At 36.7% G+C, this 15,269-nt stretch overlaps 1 protein-coding gene across 1 annotated transcript; it reads left to right on the top strand.

The window, feature by feature from the left end:
• Positions 1 to 9,756: 9,756 nt before the first annotated feature.
• LOC123314079 (protein ALP1-like) lies at positions 9,757 to 12,930 on the top strand. The gene is given in 2 exon segments (XM_044899193.1): positions 9,757 to 9,880; positions 12,095 to 12,930. Coding segments are annotated over 2 exon segments (960 nt in total).
• Positions 12,931 to 15,269: the final 2,339 nt, after the last annotated feature.

Below are 15,269 nucleotides of genomic sequence, written 5' to 3'. Positions count from 1 at the left end.
TATAATGACAGACGTAATTCTGCATGTCATTACTATGGGTTTCTCATCGTTGACGTTCTATGCATAGAAACATGATAGAATTTAATTTACTCTATAATATTTGCGTGCGGGAAAAACCCCTGCTAATCCATTCCCGCACGCAAATGCGTGCGGGAAAGAAATAGCAGGCGTTTTTCCCGCACGTTTTGGGAAAGTGACTCTTTGCAACTTGGAATGCGTGCGGGAAAAAGGTTGAACGCGCACGCTTGTAGAAAAACCAATTTTCCTCATCAAATTTTCAGATGATCAATTGTTACATAGAATATTATTTGTTTTCGGGGTTAGAAAGTCAATTTTGAAGAGGTTGCAGTACACTAGGATTTCACAACTAACTGCGAAAGAAAAAATAATGTACTCAATGTTGGAAGAGTACAATGCTAGGATGAGTCAGCTTAAATCTTTCTTCTAATATATAAAATTCTCGTGTCAGTTTTCGTTGCCATACTCCTCCGAAACGGCTTGACCGATTTTGATGAAATTTTTTGTGCTTATCCGGTATCTATGAGAATCGGCCAACATCTATTTTTCATCTAAATGTTAAGGGGTAGTCCACCCCTAAATTTTTTTCTATTTTTTAGACAAAATTTTTAATTTCTATTTTTTTATGATACAACATGGAAATTATTTATATGGCAAAACAACGTTTGCCGGGTCAGCTAGTACCAAAATAAATGTCTGAGGTAACAATTAGCTTATGCAATAAAAATTATTATTTCATCTCGTGGATTTCAAACGCGTTCTTAGCATATCTCTGGACCAACTTATAATTTCAGCTTATGTCAATTGAGGAATCAGACAGTCAAGGTAAACATAAAAAGATAATTATTATTCATTCATATTGATGGTTCCACTTTGTGGGAAAACAATATTTGTTTATTTATATACCTGCAATGTACAATGTATACCGATTGTATATTTTTCTTATAAATATTATTCTGAATTCGTTGAAAGTACGTAAGTAGATGTCTGTCTACTTGAAAAAACCTGTACATATATTTTAAATATTATTCTGAATTTTTAATGCGAGTAATTTCACTTAAATTTTTTGAAAATTCATTCATATTGATGGTTTCACTTAGTGGGAAAACAATGTTTGTTTATTTATATACCTGATAATGTTCAATGTATAACTATTTTATATATATATTATACCTATAGTAATGATTATTATTATGTAAATAAACATTTTTATTATAATTATTAATATTATTTCCTTAGCAGCATCCTTTCCTTTAAAATAGTTCAAGCTTTCTTGAACTAAATATTTCGCGGACCCAGTAGTGCGAACGGTTTTAAATTCGCGGCTTTTCTTGCTAATACAGACTCCTGTATTGTTGATAATACAGTTTCCTTAGGTTGCATGTAGTACGGATCGCATCCGCTATAGAAAAGCGCCAAACAATATTTCATCTCAAAGAAGGCCAGTGTCCCATCTATTCTCTGTAATCTGTGGTCTGCTGATAGCTAGGATATCATGCGCATGCGTTGTTTTGTGACCATCTGCTATGAAACTAAACGAGTGTAGTCTAGTGAATTATTCAGAAAGTATAGAAGATACACAGGGTGTCAGGATTTTTCAGTTAAAAATATCTAGCCAGAAGAACAGGAAAGATGCTTTTTGAAAGGTAATATAACAATTTTTTTTCAATCCTGCTTGTAAAGAATTTCATTGCGTGGGGCACATTTGAACACAATCCTACGATGTTCAAAGGTGCCCCACTAAAATAGTTCCGAATGAAATTGAACAACAGTGTCTGAGCCCGAAGTAATTTCGAATATTTGATTCTAGAATCTTCATAATGGTCAGAACCTATATAAAGAAGAGAAAAAAACCAGAATTTCTCGAGTAAGATATGCAAAGGGCAATCCATAGTGTACAACGGGGAGAATTGTCGTTAAGAAAGGCCTCTCAAGTTTATTCGGTCACACACACACGGCTCTCTTTTATAGATTAAGAAATTGCGTAGAAATGAACAAAAAAAAAGGAGAGACTGAAACATTTTCGTCAAAGCATACCTTTCGGCAGGTGTTCAGTAAAGAACAAGAAGAGCTGCTCGTCGAATATTCGTTGGCATGCGCTCGTATGAACTATGGTTTGACGTATCAAATGCTGCGAACATTAGCCCACGATTATGCTCTAAAATTAGCAAGGAATCTCCCAAATTCGTGGATAGAAAATAAGCAAGCAGGTTCAGACTGGGTTCAAGGTTTCATGAAGAGACATCCGGAACTTTCTTTACGGAAGCCAGAAAACACAAGTCTATCAAGGGCAACCAGTTTACACAGAACAAATGTCGAAACCTCTTTTGATAATTACAGTAGAGCCCTTCAAAAACATTCATTCACAGCAAGCAGAATCTTTAATCTAGATGAAACTGGTGTTATGACCGTAGTGCAGGCTCCTAACGTAATTGCTGAAAGAGGTGTGAAGCAGGTGGGACAATCTGTTTCTGGTGAGCGTGGAACCCTGGTAACAATGGTTGGCATAATAGGCGCTTTCTTTTTGGTGCTTCATGCACCGGTACAGCTCCGGGCTTCACGCCCCTGAAGTGTTCCCAAATAAAACGGTTATTAGTGCACCAACTCTGCGCAGATGTTCGATCAGCTGTTCGGTTGTCAAGAGACACATGGTTTGCAGCAAAGATATATAAGCGGTGTGAAGTTGGCTGACAATTTCTTGCTGACAGAATCTCGAAGATACCCGAAGCGGCGACGGCCGCCAGTGGCGTACCCCTACTATTATTTTCGCCGAAAAATCGCTTCTGCATTACGAAATGAGATTAGTAGTGGAAATAATATAAATATTTGATGTTTGGCATATATAAATTTGATAATTCGAACAATTCGTTGGAAAAATGAATTTGTTCGATATAATTTTTCGATCAATTGAACTGAAATCGTCTAGGCGCGAAGTTTAATCTATATAACTTCTATGTTTTTACGACTGTCAAGATGAGATTTTCTCTCAGATGATGGTCAACTATTCAGGATTCATAATCCGTAAAAAACTTTTCTTGCACCCCTTGCAGACTACCCTTTTTCGACCCTTTTCCGTATAAAACACCGAATTTCAGCTAGGAAGCGCGCAGTCAGCTGACCATAACTTCTATGTTTTTATGACTGTCAAGATGAGATTTTCACTCAGATGATGGTCAACTATTCAGGATTCATAATCCGTAAAAAACTTTTCTTGCACCCCTTGCAGACTACCCTTTTTCGACCCTTTTCCGTATAAAACACCGAATTTGCGCTAGGAAGCGCGCAGTCAGCTGACCATAACTTCTATGTTTTTATGACTGTCAAAATGAGATTTTCACTCAAATGATGGTCAACTATTCAGGATACATAATCCGTAAAAAACTTTACTTGCACCCTTTTTCGACCCTTTTCCGTATAAAACACCGAATTTGCGCTAGGAAGCGCGCAGTCAGCTGACCATAACTTCTATGTTTTTATGACTGTCAAGATGAGATTTTCACTCAGATGATGGTCAACTATTCAGGATTCATAATCCGTAAAAAACTTTTCTTGCACCCCTTGCAGACTACCCTTTTTCGACCCTTTTCCGTATAAAACACCGATTTTCAGCTAGGAAGCGCGCAGTCAGCTGACCATAACTTCTATGTTTTTATGACTGTCAAGATGAGATTTTCACTCAGATAATGATCAACTATTCAGGATTCATAATCCGTAAAAAACTTTTCTTGCACCCCTTGCAGACTACCCTTGTTGTGAAAACATGAATTTTATTTTATTTGTTGAATTTCTACCGCAAATCCTGAATGAATTTAGATAGGAATTATTTACAATCGACAAAAATAACACATGTCTTGAAAACATACGTTCGGAGCGATAAGCAGAGGTTCTCGATTGCATATATTGTTTCATATGATAGAATTTTCATTCATTAAAGGGAACGTAGAAAAGTCACTGTCTCATTGAATACTTTATAATTACGCTGAAATTTGTGAAAGTTGCTTTGGGAATAAAAATAGAAAGACATTGGTGCTCTTCATTTTGGTCTACCAAACAACTCTTTGGTTGAATTGCAAGAAGTAACCCATAAAATACCACTGAACAATCCAACATTGGTGCATCGACCGGGAAACCAGTGTGTTGACCGAAAATAGGATATTCACCACCAACCCCATCGACTCATCGCAACAGGAGGGTACAACAAATTAATGGTAAACTACAGGCATTGAAAAACATCACTATCAAGGGACATTACCACCACATAAGGGAAGGCAACAACTATCACTAAGAAAGGGCATCTTCTTCAAGGGGCGAATCACACTTCATTAGTCAAATTGGGCATCACTTTAGGCGACAACAGGGATACATTCGCAGACGAGTTTGCAGAGGGAATTACAGGTGACATTCTTCCATTCCTGCTCATGGGTCATGATTTAATGAAATTATTCAAAATCAGATTTTCGTAAGACTTCTCATAACTCATATACTTACTTAATTCACTATTTGATTATATTGGACAGTTAAAATATTATCATTTATAAAGGTATTTGATTATATACATAACATAACCTTAGACAAGGTATAATCACACAAATTCTCCTTTAATTCCACTGATTGGATTTTGATAGCACTATTTTCCTTAGGATAGTAATTTGTTTTGAATTCAAATTGTATAATTTTAATTTCGAAATTATCTTTTTCTCTTTTGAATTGAAATTGAATTTGAAATTATGGATATTGAAAAACTTGAAAGGAAACGCAGAAGTGTAAAAGGCACAATAACTAGGATAGAGAACTTTATAAAGGAAAATTTTGATTTGGATATTGATGTCAGTGAATATTTCACTCGAGAAGCTCTGCTTATACAAGCTTACGAAAAATATAGTGACATTCAGGAAGAAATAGAGGTAATTGATCCCGAAGACAAGGATAGAAGTGAAAGTAAATACGTTTCTCTTTTGGCAAGAATAAGAAAAATCACTGGTCAAATAAAAAAACGGGAAAGTGCAATTTTTCAAACCGCACTTCAAACTTCCGCGCATGAATCTTCTAGCTCAAAGGTCAATTTGCCAAACATTACCATTCCTTCATTCACCGGGAAATATTCTGAGTGGAGTTCATTCAAAAACCTTTTTGATGCTATCGTCAACGATAACGATAATCTTAGTGACGTTCAAAAATTCACTTACCTTAAATCTAGTTTAAAAAATGAACCGTTAACTTTGGTTCAAGATTTATTGTTAACTAATGAAAATTATGAAGTAGCACTTGATATTCTTTGCAAGCGGTATGACGACCAATTAATTACAATAAATATGCACTTGAGTGGTTTACTTGAAATAAACTCAATCACGAAGGGGGATTCTAGAAATTTAAGACAATTCATTACTAAGGTCAGGCAAAGTTTCAATTCACTACAAGCTCTAAAATTGCCAGTTCACAATTGGGATGTTGTTTTGGTTTTTCTTTTGAGTAAAAAATTGGATTTTCAAACACAGAAGGCTTACGAGTTAGAAAGAAATTGTTCAGAATTACCCACTTTTCAAGGTTTCATGGACTTTGTGGAAAAAAGATGTCGTGCTCTGAATAATATATCATCTTTGGATACGATGGTTAACCAAAAAGTAGTTAACTTCTCGTCAAAGGATCATACTCGAAATTCACGTAAAGTTAGTGAAAAATCTCGTCAAAACTGTTTATTTTGTAAAATTGAAGGTCACTCAATCTATACTTGCGATAAATTCAAGAATATACCCATAGAGAAAAGAAGGGACTTCGTTCGGCTGAATCGAATGTGTTATAATTGTTTGGGTTCGAAACATACTGTCACAAATTGTGTATCGAGTGGTTGTCGTAAATGTCATAAGAGGCATAACACCCTTCTTTGTCAAGGTAATAGTTTTGCTCAAAAATCAACTGGGTTTTTGGATAAAACTGATAATGGTAGCACTAGTACTAGTGATGCTCACCTTCAACCGTCCATTTCGGATAATTCAATGACTCCAGCTACTGTTGGTTCTAGCCATGTTGGTAATTTAACACCTGATCTTCAAAACGTTATATTATCTACTGCTATCGTTAATATTTTTGATAAAAATGGAAAAAGGGTAGCGGCCCGAGCATTACTGGATTCCGGAAGTCAAATGTCGTTTTTGACTGACGATTTGGCCCAAAAAATAGGTCATAAGAGTTTTTATAAGGTTCACAATATCACTGGTATTTCTGGAACAGTAACGAAAGCTTCCAGAATGATTAAAATTCATATGGAATCGATGCATTTTTCTAAAAGGTTCCATTTGACCTGTACTATTTTGGAGAATATTACCAGAAAACTGCCTCAGTTACCGATAGACAAAAGTATTTTCAATATTCCCGATCACATCAATCTCGCCGACAGTAGTTTTCATATTCCTGAAAAAATCGATTTGCTCATTGGAGCCGATTTGTACTTCGAACTTTTGATTCCTGAAATCATAAGATTAGGAAAGGGACACCCTGTATTACAGAATTCATATCTGGGTTGGTTAGTAGCAGGTCAAACGCCCTTAACTACAAATTATAGTTCGCATTTTGCATTTCTCAATGTGTGTAATACATTTTTGGACACTGAAGAAATTAGTTTGAATTACTTTATACCCAGGTTTTGGCAATTAGAGGAAATATCGAACGAACGTTCTTTATCAAGCGAAGACAGACTTTGTGAAGAGATTTTTCAAAATTCAGTTGTTAGAGTGGATAGTGGATCCTTTCAGGTTGATATTCCATTTTTGTCTCAGGAACATATACAGAAATTGGGTGATACATTTCAGTCAGCACGAAGTAGATTTTTCTCTTTGGAAAAGAAGTTTCAGCAGGATACAGAGTATAGGAATAATTACATAACATTCATTAATGAATATATCCGTTTGGGTCGTGCTAAATATGTCGAATTTGATTCTGACAATCCTGAGACCTACAAGGGTAAAATTTTCTTGCCCCACCACGGTGTTGTTAAGGAAAACAGCACTTCTACGCCTCTGAGAGTGGTATTTGATGCTTCTATGAAGACAACATCCGGATTTTCCTTGAACGAATTAATGCTTAAAGGGTTTTCTACACAACCAGAATTGTTCGATATTCTGGTCCGATTTAGAATATTCAAGTATGTATTGACTACAGATGTTCAAAGAATGTTTAGGATGATCTGGATTTCTCCGAAACATAGAACATTTCAGAACATTTTATGGCGGGAGAGGCCCACAGATTAGCTAAAATGCCTTGAATTGGAAACTGTAACTTATGGTACCAGAAACGCTCCCTTCTTGGCAACTCGTTGTCTTAAAAAACTAGCTCTAGATGAAAAGGTGAAATATCCATTAGCATCTTATTCGCTTTTAAATCAATGCTATATGGATGATATTTTGGCTGGTTCTGAAAATTTATCAGATTTACAAAATTTGAAGTCACAATTAATTGAACTTCTAAACTCATACGGATTCCAGTTGCATAAATGGCATTCTAATCATGCAGAATTTGACGAGACTACAGGCGATTCGTTGGTGCCAATTTCCGATGATAAATTTTCTAATAAAATATTGGGTATTTCTTGGAAAACTTGTTCAGATGTTTTTCAAATTTCAACCCCGTCGAATTATTCCTCAGACTCTAAAACAAAAAGACAAGTGTTATCATCCATATCTCAAGTTTATGACCCTTTAGGATTAGTTGGACCCTGCGTAGTTATCGCAAAAATGATCATGCAGGAGATTTGGCTGGAAAAGTTTAGTTGGGACACAGAACTAAGTCCACCACTATTGGGAAAATGGAAAAGGTTCGCGAACAATTCGATCGATCTTTCAAAGGTACCTATTTCACGATGTGTTTTTGAGAATAAGGAGATTTCGTCGGTACAACTTCATGGGTTTTCAGATGCATCCACCAAGGCATATGGTGCATGCGTATACGTAAGAGCTCTATATAATGATGGCAATGTTTCCAGCAATTTGTTGTGCTCGAAATCTCGGGTAGCTCCACTGAAAACAATATCTTTGCCTAGACTTGAACTATGTGCTGCAGTTTTGCTGTCAAAACTCATTCATAAGATGAAAAAGGTTATCCAATGTCCAATTCAGAAGATATTCTTGTGGACTGACTCTAAAATTGTCTTATGCTGGCTACAATCATCACCAATGCGTTGGCAGACTTTTGTCGCAAATAGGGTGGCTGAGGTCCAAGAATTAACTGGTGATTGCATTTGGTCGCACGTTAACTCAGCTAACAATCCAGCAGATCTGTTATCACGAGGTGTATTCCACAAGACTTGGTTAATTGTTCTAATTGGTGGACAGGTCCTACAATGTTGAAAGGTGAATTTTCAATAAATAGAAATTTTGACCCGATCTCAGAGTATGAAACTGCAGAAAATATCCCTGAACTTAAAAAGGTTTCATTAACGACAACTGTCAGCATAGGTGCTGGACGTTCAGAGCAATTTCCGTTCAAGAGATTCTCTAAATATTACAGATTGGTAAGATGCATATCATTCTGTCTGAGATTTTCTAAAAATTGCCGTGATAGATGTAACAAACAGTTGGGCCCTCTTTCGGTTTCAGAAATCAATAATGCGGAAATGATACTGATTAAAATAATTCAGAGAGAACATTTTGAAAATGAATTTGACAGTATTAAAAATCAGACAATGCCTAAGAGAAGCCTACTCTCGAATTTAAATCCTTATATTGATAATGATGGTTTAATAAGACTTAATACTAGACTTGCAAATGCGCCTATAAAGTTTGACCGTAGATTCCCAATCCTTTTACCTGCTAAGAATCATGTTGTCAGATTGTTGATTATTTCAGAGCATCTCAAATTGTTACATGCCGGCCCACAGACCGTTTTATCGAATTTACGACTCAAATATTGGATAATTCATGGAATTCGAGAAATAAAATCTGCACTTAAAGGGTGCGTCACATGTTTCAGATTTAAGGCTCAAACTCGTGAACAACTAATGGGAAATATTCCTTCAGATCGAGTTACCATTGCTAAACCCTTTCAGAGAGTTGGAATAGATTTCGCTGGTCCTTTATTAGTAAGAGAATCGCGGTTAAGACGGTCAGTTGTTTCGAAAGCATATATTGCACTCTTTATATGCATGGTGACAAAAGCCGTGCATATCGAGTTAGTTTCTAACCTAAGTACATCGGCATTTATACATACACTCAAACGATTTATCGCACGTCGGGGTTACCCTGAAACAATATAGGGCGATAACGGAAGCAATTTCCGGGGCGCCGCAATTGAATTGAAGGAAATCAGGAAATTCCTCAAGAGTGAAAATTTTTCCGAAATTTTGGATTTCTTAAGTATAAGAGAGATAGTTTGGAAATTCATACCTCCGAATAGTCCACACTGGGGTGGCCTATGGGAGGCTAATATTAAATCAATGAAAAATCATTTGAAAAGAGCATTCGGAGGAGCAGTTTTGTCGTTTGAAGAACAGCTGACTTGCCTAGCTCAGATCGAAGCTGTCTTGAACTCTAGGCCATTGTGTGCAATTTCTAGCGATCCAAATGATATCAACTGCTTGACCCCAGGCCATTTCCTAATAGGCCAACCGCTGATGGCATTGCCGGAAAGGGATATCACGGATATTCCTGATAATAGGTTGAAGTATTGGACATTGTGTCAGAAGATTTCTCAAAATTTTTGGAAAAGATGGTCAATTGAATATCTTCATCAGCTGCAGACTAGATCAAAATGGCATCAGTCGGTAGCAGATGTAAGGGAGAACACGTTAGTGCTCATCAAGAAAGAGAACCTACCACCGTTGAAATGGCCCCTTGCAAGGATTATCAAAGTGCATCCGGGTTCCGATGGTCGAGTAAGAGTAGTAGAACTAAAAACACGAAGTGGAATTTTTGTACGCCCAATTTCTAAACTTTGTCCCCTACCCATTAATTAATATCATTGAAGCAAATGCTTCAAGGGGGCAGAATGTTGTGAAAACATGAATTTTATTTTATTTGTTGAATTTCTACCGCAAATCCTGAATGAATTTATATAGGAATTATTTACAATCGACAAAAATAACACATGTCTTGAAAACATACGTTCGGAGCGATAAGCAGAGGTTCTCGATTGCATATATTGTTTCATATGATAGAATTTTCATTCATTAAAGGGAACGTAGAAAAGTCACTGTCTCATTGAATACTTTATAATTACGCTGAAATTTGTGAAAGTTGCTTTGGGAATAAAAATAGAAAGACATTGGTGCTCTTCATTTTGGTCTACCAAACAACTCTTTGGTTGAATTGCAAGAAGTAACCCATAAAATACCACTGAACAACCCAACAACCCTTTTTCGACCATTTTCCGTATAAAACACCGAATTTGCGCTAGGAAGCGCGCAGTCAGCTGACCATAACTTCTATGTTTTTATGACTGTCAAGATGAGATTTTCACTCAAATGATGGTCAACTATTCCCTACTATGCGCCGCTTTATATCGCGAATTCGGTGTTTTATACGGAAAAGGGTCGAAAAAGGGTAGTCTGCAAGGGGTGCAAGTAAAGTTTTTTACGGATTATGAATCCTGAATAGTCAACCTTCTTTTGAGTGAAAATCTCATTTTGACAGTCATAAAAACATAGAAGTTATGGTCAACTGACTGCGCGCTTCCTAGCGCAAATTCGGTGTTTCATACGGAAAAGGGTCGAAAAAGGGTAGTCTGCAAGGGGTGCAAGTAAAGTTTTTTACGGATTATGAATCCTGAATAGCCAACCTTCTTCTGAGTGAAAATCTCATTTTGACAGTCGTGAAAACATAGAAGTTATATTCAGCTGACTGCGCCGCTTTATATCGCGAATTCGGTGTTTTATACGGAAAAGGGTCGAAAAAGGGTAGTCTGCAAGGGGTGCAAGAAAAGTTTTTTACGGATTATGAATCCTGAATAGTTGACCATCATCTGAGTGAAAATCTCATCTTGACAGTCATAAAAACATAGAAGTTATGGTCAGCTGACTGCGCGCTTCCTAGCGCAAATTCGGTGTTTTATACGGAAAAGGGTCGAAAAAGGGTAGTCTGCAAGGGGTGCAAGAAAAGTTTTTTACGGATTATGAATCCTGAATAGTTGACCATCATCTGAGTGAAAATCTCATCTTGACAGTCATAAAAACATAGAAGTTATGGTCAGCTGACTGCGCGCTTCCTAGCGCAAATTCGGTGTTTTATACGGAAAAGGGTCGAAAAAGGGTAGTCTGCAAGGGGTGCAAGTAAAGTTTTTTACGGATTATGAATCCTGAATAGTTGACCATCATTTGAGTGAAAATCTCATCTTGACAGTCATAAAAACTTAGAAGTTATGGTCAGCTGACTGCGCGCTTCCTAGTGCAAATTCGGTGTTTTATACGGAAAAGGGTCGAAAAAGGGTAGTCTGCAAGGGGTGCAAGAAAAGTTTTTTACGGATTATGAATCCTGAATGGTTGACCATCATCTGAGAGAAAATCTCATCTTGACAGTCGTAAAAACATAGAAGTTATATAGATTAAACTTCGCGCCTAGACGATTTCAGTTCAATTGATCGAAAAATTATATCGAACAAATTCATTTTTCCAACGAATTGTTCGAATTATCAAATTTATATATGCCAAACATCAAATATTTATATTATTTCCACTACTAATCTCATTTCGTAATGCAGAAGCGATTTTTCGGCGAAAATAATAGTAGGGGTACGCCACTGGCGGCCGTCGCCGCTTCGGGTATCTTCGGGATTCTGTCAGCTAGATATTGTCAGCCAACTTCACACCGCTAGATATATAAGTCTATAATCTTGGGTTTGCAGCTCTTTTGAGTTTAGTTGTGTTTAGGTAGTAGTCGACAATTATTTACGTCTCGCTGTTTTTTCATCTTAAATTCTTCAATATGTCTGATTCTGAAACTGAGATGCTGAAGGTAATTTATTAGTGTTGACTGCAAAAATTTAGTATATTCGATTCAAATGCTCTCATTTTAGGTCCTAATGGACGGTCCAGATTTACAGTTCTCCGATTCAGAGAGCACCAGTTCTCTGGAGTCATGTTCAGATGAATAAGAAAGGGTGCCTAGGAGGAAGAGACAAAGAATAATGAATTACGTAGAAGAAACGGTTGAAAAGTATGATGATAGGGAATTTAAAGGTCATTTCCGATTGTCTAGAAAAACTACCACGGATTTAATTGGTAAGCTTGTTTTTCTGAATTTTCTTAGCTCGTATTTCAACAATATAATTTCAGATTTGTTTAACCAATCCGATTTCAATCCGAAATAGTCATCTGGTCGACCAAATGTTTATGCCAAGAAAACGGTACTGTTGTCCCTTTGGTACTTGGGAAACAGAAATTCGTTCAGGGAAGTATCAGATAGATTTGGGGTGGCCATTGGAACTGCAGATGGCTGTCTGACTCGGTTCCTGAACTCTCTCATGTGCATCAAAGGTGAGCACATTGTTTGGCCGAATGAACAACAACGACTTGAAATTTCAAGAATGTTCACCAAAAATAATGGATTTCCTGGTGCTATTGGAGCCATCGATGGAAGCCACATCGAAATCCCAAAACCCGATAAAAATCAGGACTCCTATATCAACAGAAAAGGTTACCATAGTCTTTTATTGCAAGGAGTGGTTGATCACAATAAAAAATTTATAGACGTTTTCTGTGGAGAACCAGGATCGTTGCATGATGCTCGATTGTTAAGAAGGTCGGCACTCTATGCAACGATCAGTGACAATCCAGATTTCATTGGAGAATATTACTTATTAGGGGATTCTGCATACCCTAATTTGGATTGGATTGTGACACCATACCCAGATACAGGATTTCTCAGTGAAAACCAAAAGATTTTCAATCAACGACTTTCATCAAAGAGGGTTGTGCTTTTGGATTGCTGAAAGGACGTTTTCGAAGACTTAAAGGACTTGAAAATTTAAAGTTAGATCTCTGTTCCCAGTTAATATTAGGATGCTGTATTCTTCACAATATATGCTTGGATGAGAAACTGAATTCCTTAGACGATATCGAGGAACATGATGGAAATCAGCCGCCAAGTACCTCATTCAGCGGTACTCTTGGGGTTCAACAAAGATGTACTCGTCAAGAAGAAATTTTCCGAAGAATGTTCGCTTCTTGAGGAGTTATAAAATAATACAAAAATAACATATTGTAACCAAGTTACTATAAAAATAAATTTTTATCCAATAAACTTTGTATGTATTCACAAAAGACAACAATAATATAATATAAAAAATATCACACATTTCAGACTTACGTATTATAAAAAACAAAATAAACAAAAAACTTATGAAATAAAAAAAACCGACTTGGGATAAAACAAAATAAACAAAAAACTTCTGGTTTAAAAAAAAATAAGATTTATGATATTCAACTCCTATTTATCATCAAAAACAAAAAACTTATGGACTAAAAAAAAAATCAGACTTGGGATAAAATATAAAACAAAATAAACAAAAACTTCTGGAATAAACAAAAAAAAATCTTCAAGATATCACATGATCAGTCTTATGTTAAATTGTATGCAACATAAACGGAAGAGAGATACTGAAAAACAACATCACTGGCTGTTGGCCTTATTAATTTTATGGCGCACATATTCCTCCAAAATGTCGCACTTTCTTCTCTCAATATCATTTCTTTCTCTCTCAATCTCACACTTCTCATCGTGCCGCCTTTGCCTTCTTTCATATTCCTGGGCCTTCATTTCCAAATAATCTTGCCTCAGTTGTTTTTCACTTGCTCTTTTTCTTTTATGTTGCATACGTGTATCGGTTTCAGCATCATCAGCACTTGGCATTTCTTCAACATGTCCTGTGCTTTCTGAAAAATCTGTTATGTTAGGGACTGTATCAACAGTGGTTGATCCAGTCCCTAACATTATATTATTATTTGTTTCAAATAACCTCTCGTTATTTTCAGGCACAGAACTTGCTGAAGAAATGTCAAGGCTATTTATTGAGTGCTGGCAGTTGTTTTTCGGTTGTGTTCCTACGATCTCATCAATTGCCTCAAAAAATAAAAACCTTGATGGGCCTTGGCCGGTTCTATTTTTATTATCCTTGGCCTTATTATAGCTTCGGATCAAGCTTTTCCACTTATTTTGAACATGTTTCCAATCTACGACAAATCCAGAACTTATCATGTCATTGGAAACATGTTCAAAAATATGTTTTCTCCTTCGGGGATCATTAAAATCTTTGTAGAGGGAAGACATCGAATTTATGAGGCATATGGTTTTTTGGTAGCTCCAGACATTACTTGAAGTAAGATCTTCCTCTGGAGCTACCGCCACATCCTTCAAATAAGAACATGATGGTATGTTCGTCTCCACAGGCACTGATGTTACTGCTTTTTGCGCTTCAGAAAGCAAATATTTACAATATTCGGGATCTGAAGATATACACCTTGAGAAAAATATCAAAAAATTCAAGAACAATTTTACCTCTCGTACTTCTCTCATATTCTTCTTTTGTAACGGTTTTTTGGTATTTACCATCCAATATTAAGGTAATCGTTTCCTCCATTTTAAATGTTTATTCGGTGAATTTGAAAAATAACAATATAATTTCTAACGGTTGCCGGCAAAAATCTAAACATAACCAAATATAACCTAAATGTCATTTCAGGGGCTTCAAGCCCTTGACGTGCACCAGCATTTGGGTTGGTGCAAGAGGGGGCAGGGGAAGGGAACGCGAGCTGCTCCGGTGCTTCACGCCCCAATCAAAAAGAACGCGTCGGTGCTCGAGCGAGATGCACCGGAGCTGCCCAGGAGCTGCTCAAACGGTCAAAAAGAAAGCGTAAAATCAGTGCATCAGGAAATACAATTCCACCCGTATTTATCTTTCCTAGAGCTCGTTTTCATGACACTTTTATGAACGGTTCACCACCTGGAAGCATTGGTTTAGTGAATAGTCCAAGCAGTCGCTGGATGACAGCGCAACTCTTCTTGCAAACTTTGAAGCACATAGTGAATCATACGAAATGCACCAAACAAGATCCAATCCTCATTGTCATGGAAAACCATGAAAGCCATTGCATTTTATATGCCAGGGATAATGGCATAAAAATAGTAACTTTCCCCCCCCCCATTGTTCGCATCGTCTACAGCCTCTTGACGTCTCAGTATTAGGACCATTTAAGGGAAAATATAAAATAGCTTCCAATGACTGGATGATTTCGCACCCCGGCAAAACCATCACTATTCATAATATCGCTG

Source organism: Coccinella septempunctata, chromosome 5 (genome assembly GCF_907165205.1).
Source record: "Coccinella septempunctata chromosome 5, icCocSept1.1, whole genome shotgun sequence".
NCBI lineage: Eukaryota > Metazoa > Arthropoda > Insecta > Coleoptera > Coccinellidae > Coccinella > Coccinella septempunctata.
This window is presented reverse-complemented; position numbering and strand designations above follow the sequence as displayed.